General features: G+C 46.5%; 1 protein-coding gene and 1 pseudogene across 1 annotated transcript in view; one reads left to right on the top strand and one right to left on the bottom strand.

The window, feature by feature from the left end:
• The window catches only part of ptpro (protein tyrosine phosphatase receptor type O), a 171719-nt gene that overhangs the window by 10080 nt on the left and 137702 nt on the right, over nt 1–23937 (bottom strand). The window contains exons 18-21 of the mRNA XM_078553559.1: nt 22988–23023; nt 8794–8875; nt 8134–8224; nt 1250–1326 (exon numbers count right to left, since the gene is read on the bottom strand). Of these exons, the coding sequence (XP_078409685.1) occupies nt 1250–1326; nt 8134–8224; nt 8794–8875; nt 22988–23023 (286 nt within the window). The remainder of the gene's footprint in view (nt 1–1249; nt 1327–8133; nt 8225–8793; nt 8876–22987; nt 23024–23937) is intronic.
• LOC144687159 (thyroxine 5-deiodinase-like) lies at nt 1463–6003 on the top strand (annotated as a pseudogene).

Raw genomic sequence — 23937 nt, 5'->3', positions numbered from 1 at the left:
GTTCAGCTGAACTTGCCAATCTCTCATACTTTAATGCAGCCCTTTTGTTGCTCATCTGAGATGTACCCATTTCTCCTGGTAAAACCTCAACTATCAGGCAGAATCTTTTATACACAGCCTTGCTATATGAAAAGTAACCCCTTACCACAAACTCATTGGAAGACTTGCTCCCCCGTTTTAAAATGTGCCCTCTAAGATCCTGAGAATCCTTCCTGCTGGCTTAGCAAGTGTATTCATCCAAGTAGCTGAGTCACACTGACCAAACAAAAAGATCCAAGATTAGGTCTCTTATTCCAGCTAGTTAAAGGCAGCCAAGGCAGTCCAGGTATTGCACTTGATCACAGTGCTCTGGGTTGTCAAAGGAAAAATATCAGTCAGCATTTCCACCCCTGATCGTCACTCCTGCTATTGCTGCTGGACATGAACGTGTGGTTTTGGGGATTACGTTTGGGGTGATGTGCACATCATCAATTAGCCTGATGACACTTATGATGGTCTGTGCATGGAAAATGGCTACTGGATTGTACCTGACAGTTATGGAACCTTGTCCCAGCAAAGAGTCAACACCTACACGTTAGGAGGAGGAATTTAAAAAGGAAACACAAACTAATAATCTTTGAGATCTAAGCACTTGTCCTCAAGTGGCAAATGGCCATTTAAAAAATTGCAATTGAATTCTGAAACCAGCCTCAGTTTCTCCAAAGAATAAAGCATTGGCTAGATAACAGGAACACTGGAACTGGGAAATCTATATTATAGCATGCGTCAGTTTACAGGTCACATTGAAGGAATAAGGACCATGCAATCACTTATGTGAACGTTTTGGCAGCGACCCCTATTCAGGTAAGAGAACGATTTCAATAAGTGTTTGCATATTAATTCCAATGTTTTACTGCACTGAGCCCAATATACAAATTGTTTAATTGTTCTTTATATTGGATACAAAGCATGTTGTCAGACCTGTTCAGCATTTGAGTTAAATAGCATCTACTGCACTAGTGGGAGATGACCATCTGGAGTTGGGCTTGTTTGTAGTTACTTGAAAAATGATAAGAAGGTGTCAGGGCCTCTGTATGATCCTTCTAGCTTTACAAAACCATCAGCATTGCACTGCTTCTCATGGGGGGGTGAGGGCACTAGTTGTCATGTCAGTGACCCCTTAACGCACCAATTTCATTCTGACTAGAAGTCCAATGAACCTGAAGGAAAAGACTCATTAAAGATTTGCTGTGCTGCACCAATTACTTACAGGGACATAGTTAGCATTGATGTAGTCTGAGCCCTCTTCACCGTGCAGAGAAATTAATTTCACTCGGCTGAAGTCATCTGTGGAGACAATGGCATCAGCATGAAGACATTCCACAGCTTTAACATGTTGAGTTGATTATATCTTCAGTCTCAAGCTCAGTTGAAGGAAAAGGTAGCCTTTTAAGTGTACTCTGACATTTAATCTGCCTGAGATATGCAACAAGTTGATAAGAATTTTCATCACACCATTCGGGTTGTGGTTGGTGGAATACTCACCAATAATCTGAATGCCAACAGGCAGGTATTTAAGTACAGATGTGCAGATTAGGACCACAGAAATTGGGTATAATTGTCAGCTGTGTCATAATTGATCAAAGACTTTAAAGAGCATCTTAAAGGAGGTAGAGGCCAAGTTGGCCATCAACAGGTCCAGGCAGCGGGCGATCGACGGGGGAGTCCCGCCCGATTGTTTGTCCCTCTTCCGCGGCTATGTTCGCGGCCAGATGTCCCTGGAAAGGGAGCACACGGTGTCTGCCGGCACCATCGAGTCCTTCCGTGCCCAGTGGGCACCGCAGGGACTGGGGTGTTTTGTTGACCCCTTTAATCACATTTTGGTTTAATGTTTGTAAGTTTCCTTTAAACTTTGTCCTTGGTTTTACTGCTGACCTGAATTAGGGGCTGTGCTTAATTTCTCCCTTGTTATTGTTAATTTAGTTTATTGTTTTGACTCAAAAGAGTTAAAGGAGGTAGAGAGGCGGAATGGGTTAAAGAGGAAATTCCAGGGCTTTAGGGCATTGGCAACTGAAAGCACAGCCACAAATGGTGGAGTGATTAAAATCAGGGATGTTCCAAAGTCCAGAATTCGAGGCGTGCATGTATTTTGGAGGTTGTGGGGCTAGTGGAGATTACAGAATTAGAAAGGGGATTTGAAAATGAGGATGATGATTTTAAAATTAAAGTGATGCTTGACTTGGAACTAATGTAGGTCAATGAGCACAGGTGTGATAGGTGACTGGGTCTTGCTGCGAGTTAAGACATGGACAGTAGAGTTTTGGGGAACCTCAAGTTTATGGAGTATAGAATGTGGGAGGCCAGCTAGAAGTGCATTGAAATAGTGAAATCGAGAGGTTAAAAAGGCATGAATGAGGTTAGCTGTGGCAGGGGTGGAGTCGGGCAAAGTTATGAAGTGGGAATAGACGGTTTTAGTGATGATGTGAGTGAGTGATCAGGAGCTCATCTCGGAATCAAATATGGCATCAAGGTTGAGAACAGACTGGCTCTGCCACAGATGGTTGCCAGAGAGAGGGGATGGGGGCAGTGGCTGGGAAACAGAATTTGTAGCAGGGCCCAAAGATAGAGGGAGCAACAGGTGGGACTCAGGGAGAAATAAGCTCAGAGATGGCATTAGGGGAGATAGGAAAGAAACAGAGAATGATGTGAATTCAGGGCTAGGACAGGAGGGAGCTTTAGAGGAGGTTTGGGTTAGTGGAAGGGAGGGAAGTGGCAGAGGCAGCTGGGTGGATGGTTAAAATCTTAGTAACAAAGAAGCCCATGAGTTCCTTGCCCTCGTATTAGTGGTGAGGGTGAGGGAGATCGGGGGCAAGGGGTTTAACAAGACGGTTTGCAGTAGAGAAAAGAAGCCAGGGGTTACTCTTACATTTCATGATGATTCTGGAATATTGAGCAGTTTTGGCAGACGAGAGCAGGACCCAATAGTGTTTTACGTGGTCCAGCCAGAACGGGGAGTGAATAACTAAACCAGTTATGAGCTATAGCTATCTGTTCAACTCTGTGTCCCTTGGACTTAAGAGAGTGAAGGTGAGGGCTCTACCAAAGGAACAGCCAGGGTGTGAGAGAGTAATGATTTTAATTGGGATGAAGGCATCAAAGTTGAAGGTGATGTGGCTGAGCAGATTGGTAGCTGCAGAAATGTCATGGTCAATAGAGGTGTCGTGATTTTATAATATTTTGGCATCACACACATGAGGGATTGGCTAAACATGATCTGGGTTCATTTATTGAGGCTATAGGCACATGAGAACATATACAAAGAAAGAAAGTTTGAAGACATCAGCAGCAGAGTTGTGTGTACTGTGTTCTTCTCACAGGCCAAAGTGAAACTGAGATGGGATAATATGACACACTTACCTTCTATTGATAACATGCTGCTATCCCTTAAAGACATATTACAAGAGGGTTAAAGGATAGACAGTTGAGAAGTGCAGTTGCAGGTGAATTGAGAGAAGTTTTTTTTCGAAGAGCAGACACAGAAGGAATGAGGGTTTGGAGGGGGAAGGAGGATGTTGGTGGACAGCAATACAAGAGATCAGAGATGGCCATTTCTGTGAGTGATAGGATAGAAGTAGCAAGGTCACGTGAAATGGCAAGATCAACAGGGTGGCCATGAATATGGGTTGGGGAGTTTACATGAAGGGGGGGATTAAAGGAGTATAAGAGGGCAGTGAACTCAGAGGAGAAAGAAGACTGAGTTAACATGGTGGTCGAAATCACCAAGGATGAGAAGTCTCTTGATGCAGAGGCTGAGGAAGGAAAGCAGTGAAGATATCTTGATGAGAAAATTGGTACGGTACTTCTCTTGACAATAGAGAGAGAGGATTTTAAGTGAGAGGTGAGGGGGTGGAATAAGATGAGATGCTCAAAGAAGATGGTGCCAGAGGAAAAGAGGGTCAGACCAAGGTGTGATATTTGCTAAGAGGAACCACACTACCACCATGATGGTCTTTGAAGGGCAAATGATAGAAAGTACAGCCAGGTGAGGAGGCTTCATTTAGAATGGAAGGTGTCATCACCCCTCAACCATGTTCTGTCAAGGCCACAAGGCCAATGCAATCATCCACATTGAGCGGATTGGTAGTTCGGGCCATGTTCACAGTTGAATGGCCATTCTGGAGGGAGATGCAGAGAGGGTTGGTGATAACTTTACCTGTCATTGATTCCATGGCTATTGTTTGTAGATCCATGGTAAACGGCCCAAGGTTCAACATTTTGACCCCTTAAAAATCTTCAATACCTCAAGATCCCTCTAGGCCAGCCCTCTGGTACCTCTCACCTTACATGATTGGTCTAATCGTATTTGAGATAAGTGCACTGGTTTTGTCTTTGTCTTTGCTCATCAGCCCAGATGACTGTAAGTTTAACAGCTTAAATCCTCAGGTGAACTGTTTATTAAAACCCCTATCTCCACTGCTTTCCATATTTATGGGCAGAACTTTACGCCCCATGGGCGGGCATGTGCCTGACCCAATTGGTCATAGAATCGCACGAGATGACATTGTGCGAGCGTCCCGACGTCATCGCGCACTCGTACGATATTTCGCTCTGCGGGCATGTGCAAAAGTCGGAAGCACGCCCGCCAACAATTAAGAGGACAATTAAGCCCATTAACAGCGCAACTGTGTCCGATAGTTCATGGCCCGTACAACCTTATGGTTGACGGTCAGGTGAATTGGCCAGGCAGCCTTTACATTTTTCATCAAACCTCATCCAAGGACGGGATGGAATTTCCGTAATGGAATAAAATAAAAATAAATATCTGTGGACAGCATTTTTATGAGGTAAATTTTCAGGTGCTTGATTGTGACGTATGGACATTTTTCTTGCAGCTTTTTAAACCATTATTTCATCATTTGAAGGTCTGCAGTTGTCTGCTTCCAGGGAGTGCTCTCGCAGCCCGCGCTGACCATCATCGCCCACCCTCTTCCCGCCCCCCACCCCAGCAGTGCTGAGCTTTTCAGCGCGTGTTTCATGTTGGGTGGTGACCCAGCGTGAAATCGTGGTTGGGGGCCGGTTGCGGTCAGCGATCCGTTTCCCAACCGCTCCCGGGCCCGCCGATCACATGCACCTGCCAAAGGTAAAATTCAGGCCTATGTGTCATTAGTACGTTTGGTCAGTTTACAGATTTTGGTCTCATTATCATTTGAGAGCTTCCAATGATCCTGCTTTAACACATTCTCCACTTCCCCATGCACCACTCCCCACCCCCACAACGAAATCCAGTCTAACTGAACACTTTGGGATTTTTGTGGCTTGTACTCCAACTAGAAATCTTTCAGGTAAAACATTGGCAGAAGCTTTTTGAAAAATGCATATAGTCTATCTCTTAGGGACTCATCATATTGCATTTATCTGCTGCATTTTGAAAAGGTCAAGGAGGTCCGGTCTAAACTAATGCTGGTTGTTTTCATTGTTATTTGCTCTCTGTATGGGGTGTAGTGCTGCTGGAGTGCACTGGAGCACCACTCTGGCACCTCCTACTTAAAGGCTTTAAAATTTACCGCTCGATTACAGCCAAGGGGCGAGGCTAATGATTCTTAACTTCGGGAGCTGCGCCTGACCCCCACTCATGGCCCGCCTCAAGTCCCTCCAACGGGCCGCCACCCAATAGGCAGACAGAGCAGACTTTCTCCAGGTCTACATTGAGGAAGCCCACCCTTCTGATGGCTGGGTCAGCAACAATGCCCTGTATGATATCCCAAGGCACCGCTCCCTGGAAGACCAAATCAAAGCAGGTAGTCTGGTAAACAAGGCGAATGCCGGCTGCCTTGTGGTCGCTGACACTTGCTTCTAACGCTGCCTACGGTGCTTAATTTAAAAGGCTGTATGCCCTGTGGAATCAGAAAGTGGTGTATCAAGGAGGGAGCGGATGAGAGGGATAGAGATCTCGGAACTCAGACTGTGGCTTGAGCAGTATAAAATTCAGAGCCACACTCCAGCACTGCCCTGATTAAAGTGTGAACGAACTAAATTCACTGAACTTGCAGAAAGGTTAATATATTTTGAACACGACTCTTCCTCTGTTCTGTTTACCACAATGTTTATTACTGAACGAACTTGTGAAATGCATAGTGACTTATAATTTACAGTTAATGTGACCTTATTCTCCTAATGTATATTTATAAATACACTTTGAAATATGATATATTATGTGTTTAGTTTTTTATGTTTTACCTGACTTGAAAAGTGAGTTAAAGCAAAGTTGGAATTCGCAGATATTCTTGATATTTCTTTGTGAAAGCCCGTTTTTAAATGGCTTTTGTCCCAGGAAACTGCACCTGATGTGACAAGTGTCAGGATATAGTGAACTTTGTGTGTGAGATCAGCACTGTATTGAGTGTGATGAAAACAAAATGTTTCGACATCGCAGACTTTGCAGATAGACTGTGTTTACACTTGTTAAAAAATCTAACATTCTTATTACATTTTTTAATGAATATTCAAAAAAAACCTGTGTGATTTGTTTTGTTACTCACGTCAGCTTTACATAATTTAGAGTTGATTGTAGCTTTGTGCGTGGACAAGCAGGAGGGGACAAATCTTACAAAGTATAAATCTCAAGTTATTTCTTCAGAGTCCTTGTTCCTAGAGCAGGCCTTCTTTACTCCCCACCCCCATGGAATCTTCCATTATCGCTCAATTCTTGGAAAGTCGCACGTAACCAGACATTATGAACATACAAAACTGACCAGCAGGAAAAGACCAGCTGCTCCATCAAGCCTGCCCCACACCTTCACATCCCCTCCGCCAGCTCCCCCCGACACCTCATATAATCTCCCGAGAGAGGCAAAAAAAACCCACCCAGGGTCAATCAGGGAAAAATACACAGGGAAATTCCTCTCTAACCCCTTCCCACTTCCCCAGGCAATCAAAACGAATTCAGGAGATCACGTGGACCAAGTGTTATCTATAAAGATATTGCTCCGCTGTTAACATTGTCACTATCCATGTTGTATTATATCGTCCAGTTCTGATAACCCTTTAAGCAATCCGAAGAGAATGTTACATTTAGATTGGAATTTCCATCGCCTCCAAAATCCATTTCCCAAAAACATTTAATCAGCCACATTCATCAATTATTTCAAAACTATGTGATATTGGTCAAAATCATGCATTTTAAAATATAGAAACAATAATAATAATGAAATCCTGGCTATACTAAAGACTAATGATTCAAAATACCACATGGTTCGAAATAAAATGTCTACCAGCACTAATATTTTTCACTTAAAAAGCATAGTTTTACAGAGGTTTAGAGACTGAAATGATTAATACATAGGAAAACAACATAATAGTGAATTTAGAAATTATATGGCCAGTACATTTTCTTAGAGTTCCTGCACCTCAAAATTTGGCACTACACCCCTGGCTATATGTCTCCAAACTCCATGTAGGTTTGGTGTTGCTGTGCAGCAATACCTTTAGGCCAGTTCAATGTAGTTCTATTTGAGCTGGTCGAGTAGGGGTCAGGACCAGCCTGTGGATCAGGAGTGCTGACCTAATGTGAGAACCCATGGATTGACACTGACTCTTCATGAGTTTGTACAGGAGAACTGCTCACAGATCAGCATTGTGGGAGTGGCTGTGGGCTGTTGTTGTGGGACTGACTGTGGGCTGTTGTTGTGGGAGTGGCTGTGGGCTGTTGTTGTGGGAGTGGCTGTGGGCTGTTGTTGTGGGACTGACTGTGGCATGCATTAGTGAACTATGTGTAAATAAATGGTTTCGTGGCTATCTTTGTTGCTTCCAATTCTGTATAAAATTACTGCAGATGTGTTCACCAAACACAACATGAACCTTTGCTGACAATTTTCCTGTAAATTATGTCAAGTGCATCATATTTCAAAAGTCCTCCAACACTCATCACTCAGATTATTTAGCGAAGTAATGAAACATAAGAATCTTAAGGAACAGAAAAAGACCATTGGAAGTTTAACATAAAAAACGTGGTTTAAAAGCTACAGTGCATTCAATCTGAAAACACCCCATGTTTCACAGGGATTACACTGCATTCCAATTACAGGCAGCAGGAAAATGATAGTGCATGAGAATTACTTGATAAATTCCATATTGTATGACTATGTAAATACTCACATGGCAGGATGTTAGTGTAACGGTTTTTACATCGATTTACTGGTAGTTCAGCTGCATCATGGGGTATATCCTGACCAACCAGCTTTAGATCCTGACCAATAAAACCAGAGTGATAATCAGTTCACGGAAAGCTTAGGTCTTCACAATGATGAGAAGGCACAAGCAAACACACAAGGACAAACAGACTGTCAAAGATCCAAATATTTCATTAAAAAATCTTGCAGTTGGAATTTAAAAAAAAAAGGCTTGTTAATATTGGAGGCGGGTCAACTGATTTGCAAGGAAACAGCGTGCCGTTAAATGAGTACCAATTTGATGCCCTCATGCCAATCAGTTTCCTATCATGGCTGCATTGCTGAGGAGAGTTACAGAGCAGGAATAGGAGACTTTCCCATGTGGGGGTTGAGGGTCGGGGTGGGTGGCGGTGCTTGTTGAAGAGGGAAGAAGAAAAAAATTTAAATGAATCAGTGAGGGTGAATCACAGCCTACCCCAATGTACCTCCTACCTAACCAGGTAATGAGTGGCCCAAGCTTTTGAGCAACAATTGGTTATTTGCCTGTGATCTGATCTGAAGTATATACATGCGCAGGCAGAGAACAGGGTCTGTGGAGGAGGAAGCATTTCAATATATTTTTTTATAAGGTGAAGGAATATCTTACCTCAAACTGCAGAGAGAATTTGTAATCAGAGTCTCTACCCATATCCTTGAGATATAATTCAAAATCATCCAGCTGAACAGGACTATGGAAGTGAACAAAAAAAAGTCAATTTACTTAACTTTTGCAATTGATCTTATCATGTCCCAGTATATTCTGAACTTCAAACTAATTTGGATATTTTAAAATCTGACCACAAAAGGTAAACAAAAAGATGGCTGCCTGAGGATCACCTGACTTTTGTGGATTGAAACCAGTCCCCTGCCTCAAGAGGAACATTTCCAGACTGATGTTGGCTCAACGGGTGGAATTTTCCACTCGGCGTGCGGGTGCGCGCCTGATACGCGTGAGCGTGAAATAACGCGCGATGACGTCGGGCGAGCGTCCTGATGTCATCGCAAGCTCGCGCGATGTTTCAGTCAGCGAGCGCCTGCGAGAGTCGGCAGCACGCCCGCCAACAATTAAGAGGCTTATTAAGGCCATTAAAGTAGCTATTGACGACGATTTTTCGCTGCCCCTCCAACCTTAAGGTTGGCTGGCGGGCAAATCGGCCAGGCGGCCTTTGCATTTTTGAGGAAGCCTCATCCAAGGGTAGGATGAGGTTTCCATGATTAATTTAAAAAAAAAAACATGTTTTGAAAAAAAATTTAATCATCTGTATGTTGAGGTGTCTGAAGTGTGGACATTTTTTCCCGATTTTTAAATTCCGTTTTTCTTGATTTTAAATTCATCAGCTCTCTGCCTTCAGGGAGCTTTCCTTCTGCCCTCCCCCCAGCCCGCACTCATTTCAGCGTTCACCCTCCTCCTGCCCCCAACCCAGCAGCGCTGAGCCTTTCAGCGCATCTTTCACACTGGCCATTAATTGGCTGTCCAGCGTGAAATCATGGTTGGGGGCCGATCGCGGTCAGCGGTCCATTCCCCGACCGCTCCCTGGCCCGCCAACCGAAAATTCTGCCCAATGTCTTTTCCTGAAAATAATTCAAAACGGTAATTTCAAATTGGGTACATGCATATGGGGCTGAATTCCCCCCCTAGTGAGCGGGTGGGGGGTGGGCATGTACAGGCACACTTCCGATCGGCGCCCCTGATTGGAGGCGCGCTGTCATTTTACGTGGGCGGGCCAATTAAGGCCTGCCCAGCCTGACGTCTGCACAGAAGCATGTGTGGGCGGGAGGGGATTCCTAAAATCAAGAGTGTGCTCTTTTGCGCATGCGCACGAAAGAGCGCACTCATCTCCCTGAGGCTAAGTGCAACCTCAGGGAGATCGTCTGTACATGTAAAAAAGATAAAAATAGAAAAATAAAATTTCCCTTACACGTCCCTTCATGTGACAATGTCACATGAGTTGGGACATCTCCATAAGTTTTACAAAATCTTTATTAAAATTTTTTAAAGCCTGCATGAAGCCTCATCCCACCTGTGCATGAGGTTTCATGTTTTTTCTAGTTCCCACCGGTGCTCCTGGCCTGCCCGCCAACTTTAAGGTAGGACTGGCAGGTCCTTTAATTACTTAATTGACCCTGTCAATGGCTTCAATTGGCCATTGATAGGTCGGCGGGCGCACAGCTGATTTCGCTGCGCTCTCGCCTTCCTGAAAATTTAAATGGGGTGTGGTGACGTCGGGTGTTTCCCCCAAAATCACCGCGCGACATTTTACGTGTCGGAGAGCAGGCCTCGCCTCCGCTCGCTGACTTGCAAAATTCTGCCCATGAATTAGGAGCAGGAGTAGGCCACTCAGCCCCTCGAGCGTGCTCCGCCATTCAATAAGATCATGGCTGATCTGAATGTAACCTTTAACTCCACATCCCTGCCTACCCCCTATCTTTCACCCCCTTGCTTATCAAGAATCTAGCTACCTCTGCCTTAAAAATATTCAAAGATTCTGCTTCCACTGCCTTTTGAGGAACAGAGTTGCAAAGACTTATGACCCTCAGAAAAAAATAGGTGACCCCTTATTTTTAAACAGTGACCCCAAATTCTAGATTTCCCACAAGAGGAAACATCCACTCCACATCCACCCTGTCAAGACCCCTCAGGATCGCACGTTTCAATCAAGTCACTTCTTACACTTCTAAACTCCAGCAGATACAAGCCAAGCTTGTCTAACCTTTCCTCATAAGACAACCTGCCCATTCCAGGTATTAGTCTAGTAAACCTTCTCTGAACTGCTTCCAGTGCATTTATATTCTTCCTTAAATAAGGAGACCAATACTGTACTCCAGATGTGGTGTCATCAATGCCCTATATAACTGAAGCATAACCTCTCTACTTTTGTATTCAATTACCCTCACAATAACTGATAACATTCTACTAGGTTTCCTAATTACTTGCTGTACCTGTTTACTAACCTTTTGCGATTCATGCATTAGGACACCCAGATCCCTCTGCATCTCAGAGTTCTGAATGTCTCACCATTTAGATATGCTTTTTTATTCTTCATGCCAAATTGGACAATTTCACATTTTCTCAGATTATACTCCATTTGCCAGATCTTTTCCTACTCAATTAACCTATCTATGTCCCTTTGTAGCCTCCTTGTGTCCTCTTCAAAATTTACTTTCCTACCTATTTTTATGTCATCAGCAACTTTAGCAACCATACCTTTGGTCCCTTCATCCAAGTCATTTAAATAAATTGTAAAAAGTTGAGACCCCAGCGCTGATCCCTGTGACACACCACTTGTTATATCCTGCCAACCAGAAAATGACCCATTTATGCCTACTCTATTTTCTGTTAGCTAGCCAAACTTCTATCCATGCCAACATGTTACCCCTGCTACGTGATAAGCTTTTATTTTCCGCAACAATCTTTGATGTGGCACCTTATCAAATGCCTTCTGGAAATCTAAGTATAGTACATCCACTGGTTTCCCCTTCATCAACTTCTTCAAAGAGCTCCAATAAATCGGCTAAACATGATTTCCCTCTCACAAAACCACACTGACTCTGCCTGATTACCCTGAATTTATCTAAATGCCCTATTATAACGTCTTTAATGATGGCTTCTAACATTTTCCCTATGACAGATGTTAAGCTAATTGGTCTGTAATTTCCTGCTTTCTGTCTCCCTCCCTTTTTGAATAAAGGAGTTACATTCACTATTTTCCAACCTAATGGAACCTTCCCTGAATCTAGAGAATTTTGGAAAATTAAAACCAACACATTAATTATCACACTGGCCACTTCTTTTAAGACCCTAGGCTGAAATCCATCAGGACCCAGGGACTTGTCGGTCCATAGTTCCAGCAACTTGCTCATTTCCTTGGTGATTGTAATTTTCTTGATTTCCCCCCTCCCCTCCATTTTCTGATTTACAGCTACTTCTGGGATGTTACTTGTATCCTCTATAGCAAAGACTGATGCAAAAGAGCTGTTTAATTCTTCAGCCATCTCCTTATTTTCCAATATTAATTCCCCAGACTCACTTTGGACCAACGCTCACTTTGGGTCATTTGGAAACAAAGACACTGGCTGTCTCAAACTCTCAAGGTGCGAAAACCACCACACAGGATGTATAATCGACCTAACCAGCCACCTAATTTGGAAAAGGACTTTGGACTTGAAAAAGGTTACGATGAGAGAGCCATACTTCGCTTGTTTTTAAAATAACAGCAAGAAGCATTTCTGTGGAGACAGATTTCCATCAGAAAACCATCAAACCAGCTGCTAATCATCTAAACTGTCAAGGTAATAAACAGAAATACCTTGAAAGTGGGAGAAAGACTTCTTCCCTGACCCCCCAAACTGTTCCAACTTTAAGCTCACCTGAGAACCAACCACCTGGATGTTTGAATTACTGAGAATCATGTGCTTTGCAAGACCTTCACTTCAGCTAAGGTATCAACTCATCTAAGAAACTACAAGCCTGCCACGAAAGAGACTGAGACAATCATGAATGGTATTTGTTTTGTTTTACCTTCATCTGTATCTATTCTTTAAGACATCACATTTTAAATCTACAAGGCAAGTGTCTGATTAATAAATAACCCAGGCTTGTGCAGCGTATGGCCAATGGGCTGTATACGGCCCCAGAGCCAGTTTTGAAAATGCTGGTCAAACAGGTAAGCTGGAATGGAAGATTCTGCATGGAGCAGTTCCTCCAATCACCGGCTGTTTCTCTTCCACGTTTGTTGCTGATAGGCTTACTGGTGAGAGAAAAAAACTGTATTTTAGAGAAAACCAGCTACAGTGAGTTTGGGCCCAGTGGAACAGAGAGCCCGGGAGCAGGCCCCGGGGAAAAGACAGCCCGGGAGCGGGCCTGGGGGAACAGAGAGCCCAGGAGTGGGCCTCGGGGAAACAGAGAGCCCGGGAGCAGGCCCCGGGGAAAAGACAGCCCGGGAGCGGGCCTGGGGGAACAGAGAACCCGGGAGTGGGCCCAGTGGAACAGAGAGCCCGGAAGCAGGACCTGGGGAACAGAGAGCCCGGGAGTGGGCCTGGGGGAACAGAGAGCCCGGGAGCGGGCCCAGTGGAACAGAGAGCCCGGAAGCAGGACCCGGGGAACAGAGAGCCCGGGAGCGGGCCTCCAGGAACGGAGTGCCCGGGAGCGGGACCCAGGGAACAGAGAGCCCGGGAGCGGACCTGGGGGAAACAGAGAGCCCGGGAGTGGGTCTGGTGGAACAGAGAGCCCGGGAGTGGGCCTGGTGGAACAGAGAGCCCGGGAGTGGGCCTGGTGGAACAGAGAGCCCGGGAGCAGGACCCGGGGAAAAGAGAGCCCGGGAGTGGGCCTGGTGGGACAGAGAGCCCGGGAGCGGGCCCAGTGGGACAGAGAACCCAGGAGCAGGACCCGGGGAAAAGGGAGCCCGGGAGCAGGCCCAAGGGGAGCAGAGAGCCCGGGAGTGGGCCCGGGGGAACTGAGAGCCCGGGAGCAGGACCCGGGGAACAGAGAGCCCGGGAGTGGGCCCGGGGGAACAGAGAGCCCGGGAGCGGGCCTGGGGAGTCAGAGAGTCGGGGAGTCAGCCTGGGGTGTTCAGAGAGCCAAGGGGTGGGCCTGGCGGGAACAGAGGGGCCACCCCTTGGAGAGCGGGCCTGGGTGGGGGTGGAAATTGAGAGCTGGGGCCACGTGGAGGAGATGCTGGTTCTGTGGTCTAGAGCGAGATGCTATGGAGCCTCAGGTTGGGGGGAGGGGGCAGTGGCTGATTGCTGTGTGTATGGGAATGAGAGAGTGTGTGTGGCAATGAGAGAGTGTGTGTGGCAATGAGAGAGTGTGTGGCCATAAGGGTATGTGTGTGTGTATGTGAGAGCGAGAGAGAGAGCGTATGTGTGTGTGGGAGTGAGAGGGAGAGTGAGTGTGTGTGGGAGTGAGAGGGAGAGTGAGTGTGTGTGTGGGAGTGAGAGAGAGTGAGTGAGTGTGTGGCAGTGAGAGTGTGTGTGTATGTGTGTACGTGTGGGTGGGAGAGAGAGTGAGTGAGTGTGTGTAGGAGTGATAGAGAGAGTGAGTGAATGTGTTTGGGAGCGAGATAGAAAGTGAGTGAGTGTGTGTGGAATTGAGTGAGTGTGCGTGGAAGTGAGTGAGTGTGTGTGAAATTGAGAGCGTGAGTATGTGTGGGAGTGAGTTAGAGAGAGAGTGAGTGAGTGTGAGTGTGTGGAGTGAGAGAGAGTGCATGAGTGAGTGTGATTGTGTGTCTGCCTTACTCCCAGTCTCAGTTTTCTCATTTCTCTCACCACCACACACCAACACATACTCACACGTCTTCACAGCGGGTGAAGGTGACTGAGTGAATGAGCACCCTGGCTGGGAGTGAGCCTGGCACACACACCCTCTCACACTCTGGTCATTTTTATTAATTCCTTTTTAAAAACTTAACTTATTGTTATCGCATTGCTTTACTTTTGCTTAGCAATTGAAATACCTCAGCTTATTTTTGAAATTCAGTTTTAAGTTATGCTGAACTTATCTTTCTGAAATTTGCACATTGGCCCTTTGGGGGAGAAAAAAATGGAAATTTGGCCCCACAAGCCTGAAATAACCTTATTTTTTAAACTCACAAAGCTTGCTGCCAGAATTATTTAAGTTGGAGCAATTACTCTGAGGGTAAGAAAGCATACACCTTTTACATATAAACATATTGATCATGGGCAATGTTAAGGTACACAAATTCTGTCGGCGACAATCTTGAAAAAGAATGAATTCCTTTTAAAAATAACTTCACTTCTATAATAAGTGCAGATATTCTGAAGCAGCTATTCCTATTGCAATGAGTTGTGCTTGTTTTTAGTGATATTACTGGCCCTTTTGTCAGGGGATTTATGTCCATTAGTTCAAAGTTATCCAGGTAATAACCATTCCTATTCAATAGTACCAGCCTATAGAAAGGAGCGCTTAAAGCTATACTGGTAACATTCTTCTTGATTCTCTTCCTGTGCCTGGAGATGCATGAGGGAGGTGAAGCACATGCTTACGACTGTTTCTGTCGATATTTTTTCCTGGAATTGGTTGCTAGCCTGTCGCCAGGGGCTACAGCTTGAGCGGCACCACTATGCATCAAGCAAGGCTGACCAGGAGATTCTACCTCTCTTACTGCCTGCCAGAGATGCACTGGAAGGATTTACATGTTGATACTCAAATCTGTTTGGCCATGTTATGAATGCACCTTCCATTGCCATAAAATTTTGGAGTGGGACTTGAACCCTGAGCTCCTAGGCTCAGAGGCAGGGACACACTACCCACTGCACCACAGACCTTCCAACTAGCAACATTGCATAGTTACACTTAGGTGCTCATCTGGTGGTGCAAGGCAGTTAGTTCACCAGGGGCAGAATTTTCCGTTTGCGGGTGCGGGGGGGAGAGCAGGTGCGGGCGCGGACCCAATCGGCACTCGCGATTGGGTCCGTGCTGCCATTTTACGTGGGCTGGCCAATTAAGGCCCATCCAGCATATTTGTCGACTCCCGTGGATAGTGGGAGTGTGCGGGCGGCGGCGGGCGTGTACAGACCGCCGGGTCAGATGGCAACCCGGCAGTCTGTTTAAAGGAAGGCCTGGCAGCCTCCTGTAGGCTGGTAACAATGACCAATTCGAGGGCTCACCACAGGGGGTTGGCTGAGTAGGCCAGGCTGGAGGGAAGGGCAGAAGAGCAGGGCAGGCTGCAGGGTCTGCCACAGGAGCAGGGCAGGCAGCAGGGTAGGCAAGCAGGGGGCCAATCCGTCCCTTGCTTTTCTGATGATTGCCTTGCTGCCCTCCTCGAGGAGGTGGCAGCACAGCGGGAGGTGTTGTCCCCCAGGTTGGGAGGCGCACCTGGACCCAGTGCCGTAAGCACTTTATCGATTTGTTGTGCTCTAGCAGGGTGAGTACCATGTTGGCGTTGGGCATTTAACCCAGCAGGTAGCCTTAGCCTTTGAGGCCCCCCCCCACAAGTCTTACTGTTGTGACTGCATTGAATCATGTAGGGCATTTTTCCTATACTGGGTGGGCAAGCAGATAGTGCCCATGCTTAGATCAGCCTGAGTGGTTCATGAGGAGATGAGTTCTCCCCCGCACCATGTGTTGCTCTTAGTCACACATGACTAGTCTGGGGGCAACCTGCAGGAGATACAGCTAGGCGCATACTCAGAACTCCAACACATGTCCTATTCATGGTGATGAGATAGTGGAAGGGGAGCCTCAAGGTATCGTGGCCAAGAACCATCTGCTGCCCTTGACGCTGCATGTAGTGGCGCCTCCTTGCTATGGGTGCAAAGACTGTGTGTGTCCGAAAGTGAAGTATGCAGAATGTGTCCAAGGGGCCGTTGAGGGGGGTTGGAAGCAGGCGTACTATTTTTGTGTGACTGATCAGCAGTAGCGGGGAGAGGAGGCACTGGAGGCCTGATATGGGCCACTGTGGTTGGGGTGTGGCGTGCACATGCAGAGTCCATGTGCAAATTGCCGCAATGAATGGTGTTCTCTCTTTCTCAGGAGAAGAATGCTCATAATGCGTCTGAGCATTCGAGGACTGGAGGCAGCCAGGTCCAGCTGCTGATGTTAAGCCGCTTCGAACAGGAGGCCCTGGAGCTTGAGAGGCACCATGCACCCAGGTCAACTGGTGTTGGTGAGGCTGGGATGGAGCGGCTGGGTATTTGAGGCCAACAGTGAGATCCGCTATGTCCTCCCAACATCCATAGCACTGATGATTGTTTAATTTGTTATTGTTGCAACATTGCTTGGTCACAGAGTGATAGAGTCAGAGGTGTGGAGCACAGAAAAAGGTCCCTTGGCCCTTCGAGGATGCGCGGGTCAAACACGTTCCAAAGTCGCCTTATCCCATTTCCCAGCACTGTGCCTATGGCCTTGTATGCCATGGCATCGCAAGTGCACATCCAAATACTTATTACATGTTAGGAGGGTTTCTGCATCTACCACCCTTTCAGGCAGTGCGTTCCACATTCCCAACATACTCAGTGTGCAAAAGTTGCTCATCACATCCCCTGTAAACCTCATGCCCCTTATCTTAAATCTATGCCCCCTGGTCATTGATCCCTCCACTAAGGGGAAAAGTTCCTTTCTGTCTACCCTATCTATGCCCCTCATAAGTTTATACACCTCAATCATGTCCCCCCTCAATCTCCTCTGCTCCAGGGGAAATAACCCCAGTCTATGCTATTTGTCCTCATAAGTGAAACTCTCCAGCCCAGGCAACATCCTGGTCAACGGCCTCTGCACTCTCTCCACTTCAATCACATCCCTCCCATGAAGTGCATTTCAGAACTGCACGCAGAACTATAGCTGTAGCCTAGGCAGCGTTTTCTGCACTTGGAACATTACCTCCCTGCTCCCATAGTCTATGCCTGGGCTAATAAAGGCAAGTATGGCACATGCCTTCTTAAACACCTTATGTACCTGTCCCGCTACCTTAAGGGACCAGCTGACATGTACACCAAGGTCCCTCTGATCCTCCTTACTTCCCAGGATCCTACCGTTCATCGTGTTTGTCCTGCCCAAGTGCATCACCTCACACTTATCCACATTACATTCCATTTGGCATTCATCAGCCAATCTGACCAGCCCATCTGTATCCGCCTGTAATGTAAGGCTATTCTCTTCACTATTTGCCACCCCACCAATGTTCGTGTCCATAGGTTCTGGAAGGTTGAACACATAATGAGCCAGGGGAAAGGGATGAAGTGTGTCACCGTGTGCACGCTAACTGATCCACTGTCCTTGTTGTCCATTTCAGCATCATCAGAGCCTGTCGAACAGGATCGATTGCAGATGCCCCCTCTCACACCTGAGGGCCCTCAACTGTAACCAGCATCAAACCATTTCTGCGAGGCAGGCATCAGCGCAGATACTAGCACATCAGTGGGCATTGCAACATCGGCTAGGGTCCTGGGGCACAGTGGAGAGGGCAGTTCACAATCGCTGGAGGAGCTGGCAGAAACAGAGAGTGCCCAGGGCGCCAGCAATCGGAGGACTGCAGGGGACCAAGCACATGCTGAGTCGGTACCTGATGTGCCTCTGGAGTCGTTTGCGATGCAGCAGCTGCAGGAAATGCGGCCGGGTGTGTGGGAGCATCGGGGAGTGTTACATGAGGCTCTGCTTCGCTTGGTCTCCATGGTGGAGGAGTCCACGCGGAGCATCACTGATGCAATGAGCCTCATGGCAGAGCACCATGGAGAGAGCGGCGACTCTCATGGAGAGGGGCTTCCAGGAGAACAAGCAGCTTCTCCTGGGGTTAGGCTCGGACCCGCAAACCCTCACAGCGCCAGTGGCCACAGCTGGTCATTGCCAATGTGGGAGATGGTGTGGGCTTCAAGCTTCCCAGCTCTTTGCCCATCCATCCACGGTGAGCAGGGAGGTCTGGGGCGACCTCACGTCAGCGGAGCAGCTGCCTGTCGTATCTGCGGGCTCCTCTCACGGCGCTCTGGATGAGGGCACCAGCTGCTCCGCCCCTCTCCCAGTGACCGCTTCATCAGGTGAGGCTGCGACGACTGGGGAGATGCCAGCTGAGGACCTGGCAGATCCCTCCCAGGCGGGCCCAGCACAGGCTCCACGGGCCAGAGGACAACTGCCAAGGTCATCGAGGCCAACAGGACAGCAGAGTCAGCAGGCTGTCTCAGGTGCCACTCTGAGCGATGGGGCGGCGCCAAGACGTAGCACCCGTAAACTAAAGCATAAGGCACGTTAGGCACACCATGGGTTTCTCACTGGTGCTTTTGTGTTGGCCTGAGATTAGGTCCTTATAATTTATTTTTGCTTGCTTACAGTATTGTTTTGGAATTGTGAGAACGCCTGATTTTTAAAATAAAAACCAGATGTGTGACTATGGCTGAGGGTGGCTCATTTGTTCTGCATATGTTTGTTTAAGAGAAATGTCATCAGTGTTTGTTTGGACATTCAAATTTATGTCCAAAGTCCTTAGTTGCAGCTGATGGCCTGGCAGATTTTGCACTCAGGTGCCGAGTATGGATGTGCCAGGCAAGGCTGTTCCTGCTGATCCATTTGTGTGGAGCTAGCTGAAGGTTCATTGGATTAAAGTGTCCCTGGTGTCCCTGCCTCCTTGGTGTAGTCCCGGGTCAGTGTCTAGCCCCTCAGCATTTCCCTGTGCTTCCTCATCCTCAGAATCAGTGCTGGACACATTGTGTGCAGCCACATCCACTGCATCAAAGTCTTCATCGCCCAATGTGTACCCCCTTTCCAGAGCAAGATTGTGGAGAGCGCAGCATGCAATCACTATCACCGCGACACGATCTGGGGGGTACTGGAGTGCACCCCCTGAGCGATCCAGGTATTGGAAGCGCATCTTGAGAAGACCGATGGCTCTCTCCACCACAGCCCTTGTGGTGCCGTGGCTCCTATTGTACCGCTGCTCAACTTCTGATATTGGATAGTGGAGAGGCGTCATGAGCCACCTTCTGAGGGGATAGCCCTTGTCACCCAGAAGCCAACCATCCAGCCGGGCCTGAGCACTGAAGAGTCTCAGCACCTGGGAGTGTCTGAGGATGTAGGTGTCGTGGGAGCTGCCTGGGTACCTCGCACAGACTTGTAGAATCTACATCCTGTGATCACACACTATCTGCACGTTCATGGAGTGGAAGCCCTTCCTGTTGACGAAGGCACCGGGCTCACCTGCTGGCGCCTTGATGGCCACATGTGTACAGTCTATTGCACCCTGGACACGGGGGAAGCCAGCAATGGCCGCGAAGCCTCTGGCTCGCTGTGCCTGACTTGCCTGGTCCCAGTGGAAGTGGATGAAGGTCCATGCCCGTCTGAACAGAGTGTCTGTAACCTGCTTGACACAAGTGTGGACAGCTGATTGGGAGACACCGCAAAGATCACCCACCGAGCCCTGGAAGGAGCCAGAGGCATAGAAGTTGAGGGCAACTGTGACCTTCAGACTGCTGGCATGGGGTGTCCGCCCACACAGTTAGGGGAGATCTCAGGGCCAATCATCTGACAGATGTAGTTGACTGTCTCCCTTGACAGTCGGAGCCTCCTTCGGCACTGCACTTCAGACATGTTGAGGTAGCTGCTTCGCCGCCTGTATACCCTGACAGTAGGATAGTGGCCTCTTCTGCGGCCCCTTCCACCCTGGACTACCTCTTAGCCCTGTGCCCCTTCTGCCTGCGCCTGTACTCCCAAAGGTGGCTCCGCTGGAGGCTGAATGTGCACTCCTGGCCTCCTCCTCATTCTAGCCCTCCCTTCCTCCTCAGAGGAGCTGCCTCCAGTGGACACGTCAGAACCTATACCCAGGCTAAAGGAAGGCCTCCGGAAAGCTGCAGGCCCGATAAAGATTACTGACTGCAGAGTGCTGAGCTGAAGGTTCAAAATACACAGAAAGCTGCTGGAATGCACTCTGAACTACTGCAGATCACACAGGCAAGTTTAAAATACTTTCTCCAATAAATACTCCACAAAGCAGATTGACGACCCCACTGAGCCCTCTTATCCCGCCCGGATGAGGTTCATAGAAAAGTCTCTTAATTGCCGTTGCGCCCGTGCGCCGGCCCGAAGATCGCACAGGTGCCTAAAAACCGCTGTCAATTGACGAATTAAGGACCTTAACTAGCTTGTTAATTAATGGAGGGCGTGCGTCGAACTTCATCGCGCGCCCACCCACCGAAATATCGCGATGGTGCGTGGTGACATCAGGACGCTTGCACGACGTCATCACGTGTCATTTTACGCACGGACGTGCGGGGCCCGCTCCCTGCAAGTCAAACTGAAAATTCTGCCCCAGGGACCAGTCTCGTTGCCCCTTAGTCACTGGTTACATCAAATCTCCAAGTACGTTATTGTACAAAGTTGTAAAACAATAACGTGGTATTTAACGTTCGCAACATTCTATATTTCAGTGAAAGCGCTGCAGCCAGAAGCAAGCAAATGACAGTTGCTGGGTAGAACATGACTTTGTGCAATAGTATAAAATGGGTTAGTCTGTTTTATACCTTTTCTGATTTTTGTTTAAATGGGAGATCTAAAACTGGCTGCCAATTCGCTAACAGCCATTTCACACTACCACACCAACTCGAGATATACCATACCCAGTCTGACTGGCTACATTCCCTGAGCCAGTTAGTATGCTGATTAATAATTAAACTAACAGCATGACCCTTTTCATGAACTGCTTATTATTTGACATCTCACAGCGATGGGTTGTACTAAATTATTTCTAGCCATTTAAAATCTGGGCGGCAGGCTGTTAATGCATGGCTCATGCTGGTCAGTCACGGTGAAAATCAATTTCAGTTGTGCAATTCTAGGAAGCATACAGTACAGGCAACAACACATTGCAACAGGAAGGAAATAACTATAAAAAGTGGCCATGTTATCAACTTTGTTGGTCTACACGCATCTCCTAAAGTCATATAAGCAAACACCGAGGAGCAGGATCACAAACCATTCTTCAGGCTTTGACAGGGTAAGGGTTAATAATTGGAAAAATAGAATCAATATTCCACAGTGCTGAGCAAGGAGCAGCTTAAGTAAGAAATATTGCTTGGACTGGTTTCTTGTCTTCTGACCAGATGAAAATAACCACAGCTGTCTGTGGTCTCTCAATAAATATTTCACTGACTTATCAGCTATGCTCAGTGTTACCATTCAATGCTGACTTAGGGGAAGCCGTTAAAATGGAAGTAGCGCAATAAATTCAAGAACATTTTAAACTATGACACCCCTCAGGGCTGGGTAGCACAGCCTTCGGATATGAGGAAAGACTCGGGGCCAGCAGCTGGCTCCACAATGACTTTCCAGCTTCACTTATGGCACTCATTGAAAGAGGTTTCTCATGAGTTGGGGGTAGGTAAAACCCAAAGATGAGTCATTGCAGTGACTCACACTTACATACTGGCAACCACATCCTTTGTGCAGTACATTGCGAGAGGCCTTGCAGCAGCCAGGCTGCTTGCTGTCCTCTTACTTTCAAAATGGGTGGCTGGTTGCAGATGGACCTTAAAATAGTGATAAATGAACAAAAACAAAGCTTCAGCTGCACTATTGTGCAATTATCCTATGAGAATTTCTGAAATGTATCGACACTGGAAGAAAACTTACCTGAACCCTGCAAGATTGACTGGAGTGATTATTATTCTTTAAGGGGATGGGGGGTGGTCGGGAGAGCAATCTCCGTACCAGGTTGCAGGTCATAATCTCAGATTAACACTTTGATTCAGTTCGTACAGAGACTGGTCTTGGGTTTAACCAGAGACTCTGAGAAAGACTGGTGCATCCCATGGAGGATCTGTGCCTCGGCATAATTGGGGTGCAAAACACTGTATGTAGAAATCTGCTGCCAGGAGATCAGGTCTGAGGTTTTTCCTCGTTTTAGGGACATGATGAGAGTTTGTTTTTTTAAAAATTTATTTGTTCATGGAATGTGTGCATTGCTGGCTAGATCAGCATTTATTGCCCATCCCTAACTGCCCTTGAGAAGGTGGTGGTGAGCCGCTGCAGTCTATGTATTGTGGGAACCCCCACTTTTAGTGCTTTAGGAAGGGGTTATCCCTTCACCACTTCCCTCTTAGGCATAATGGTTGTAACAATGAACTGCAAGCATCTACATAGAGCAGTGGGGTATCTTTCTGCACCTGAAACATCTTGCAGCTACAGAACTAACAAAGGGTCTACTCTCCCATTCCTGTGTTGCAGCAGTGCAAAGAAGCAAGCTTGATTCGCAGAAACGTATGGGACAGCTATTCTTCTAATAGTATTGACACATTAATGTACAACACTTAGAATAAAACCATTTTCCATCAGTTTAAGTTCATTACAAGAGTACTAAACATACTTGGCTAGTTTCCTCTTCTTCAGTGCATATTTATTCCTGTAAGTAAAGAAGAACAAGTGATTAAAAAGATTGCATAAATTTCATGAGTAAAGATAGAAACTGATGAAACTTCCTCAATGTAACACACAACACACTTGAATTAAATTTGGGAAGACATTGCGCCAAAAGACTGCAAGCAACCACCACACTCCAAAATAACTTGCGGTAAAAATAAGACTTTTTAACCCCTTCTCTCCTGAGCCACTTTCATGTTACTAACCTGGTATTTGATAAGCAGATGGCCCACTCCAGTAAAGGAAGAGTCTCAAAGGATTTACAGAGTCGTGGACAGAATCCATGCAAGTCAGTAGTAAATGACACAAAATATTGATAAACTTGCAATAAAATGGAGGAAATGTGATTACACAATGAAAAGGATATGCTTACAGGATGGTTGGACATAGAGGCAAACACAAGGATAAAAACACCATTCACAGCGGGGAATATTACTCATTGTATAAGAAGACTAATGCATCTTATACTGCACATGTCACTAATGCATCTTAATGTCGCGGTATTATATCTAACAAACTATATGTAGGTTAGTTATTCAGTCTTATAATATCAGCACATTCATTACGCATGCATGTGAGTTAATGTATATACTAATCTATATTATCATGTTAGTAGCATTGATTATTATTGCATTTTATAATATAGGTACATTATCTGCTTTATGTTTTAAGATGTAGCTACTTCCATTACTACTGCATCTTTAAATGTAGGTATGTTGTAGCATAAGCATGTTATTAATGTATCATATGTAGGCAGATTACTTACTGATATATCTTAATGGTTCTTGTATATAATCTTATAATTAATTATCAGAGTATCTTATAATGTAGCGGCATTAAATGTCGAATACCTTATAATGTAGACGCAAAAGTTAGTCGTGAACGTAGAAACATAGC

This window comes from Cetorhinus maximus, chromosome 12 (assembly GCF_964194155.1).
Source record: "Cetorhinus maximus chromosome 12, sCetMax3.hap1.1, whole genome shotgun sequence".
Taxonomy (NCBI): domain Eukaryota; kingdom Metazoa; phylum Chordata; class Chondrichthyes; order Lamniformes; family Cetorhinidae; genus Cetorhinus; species Cetorhinus maximus.
This window is presented reverse-complemented; position numbering and strand designations above follow the sequence as displayed.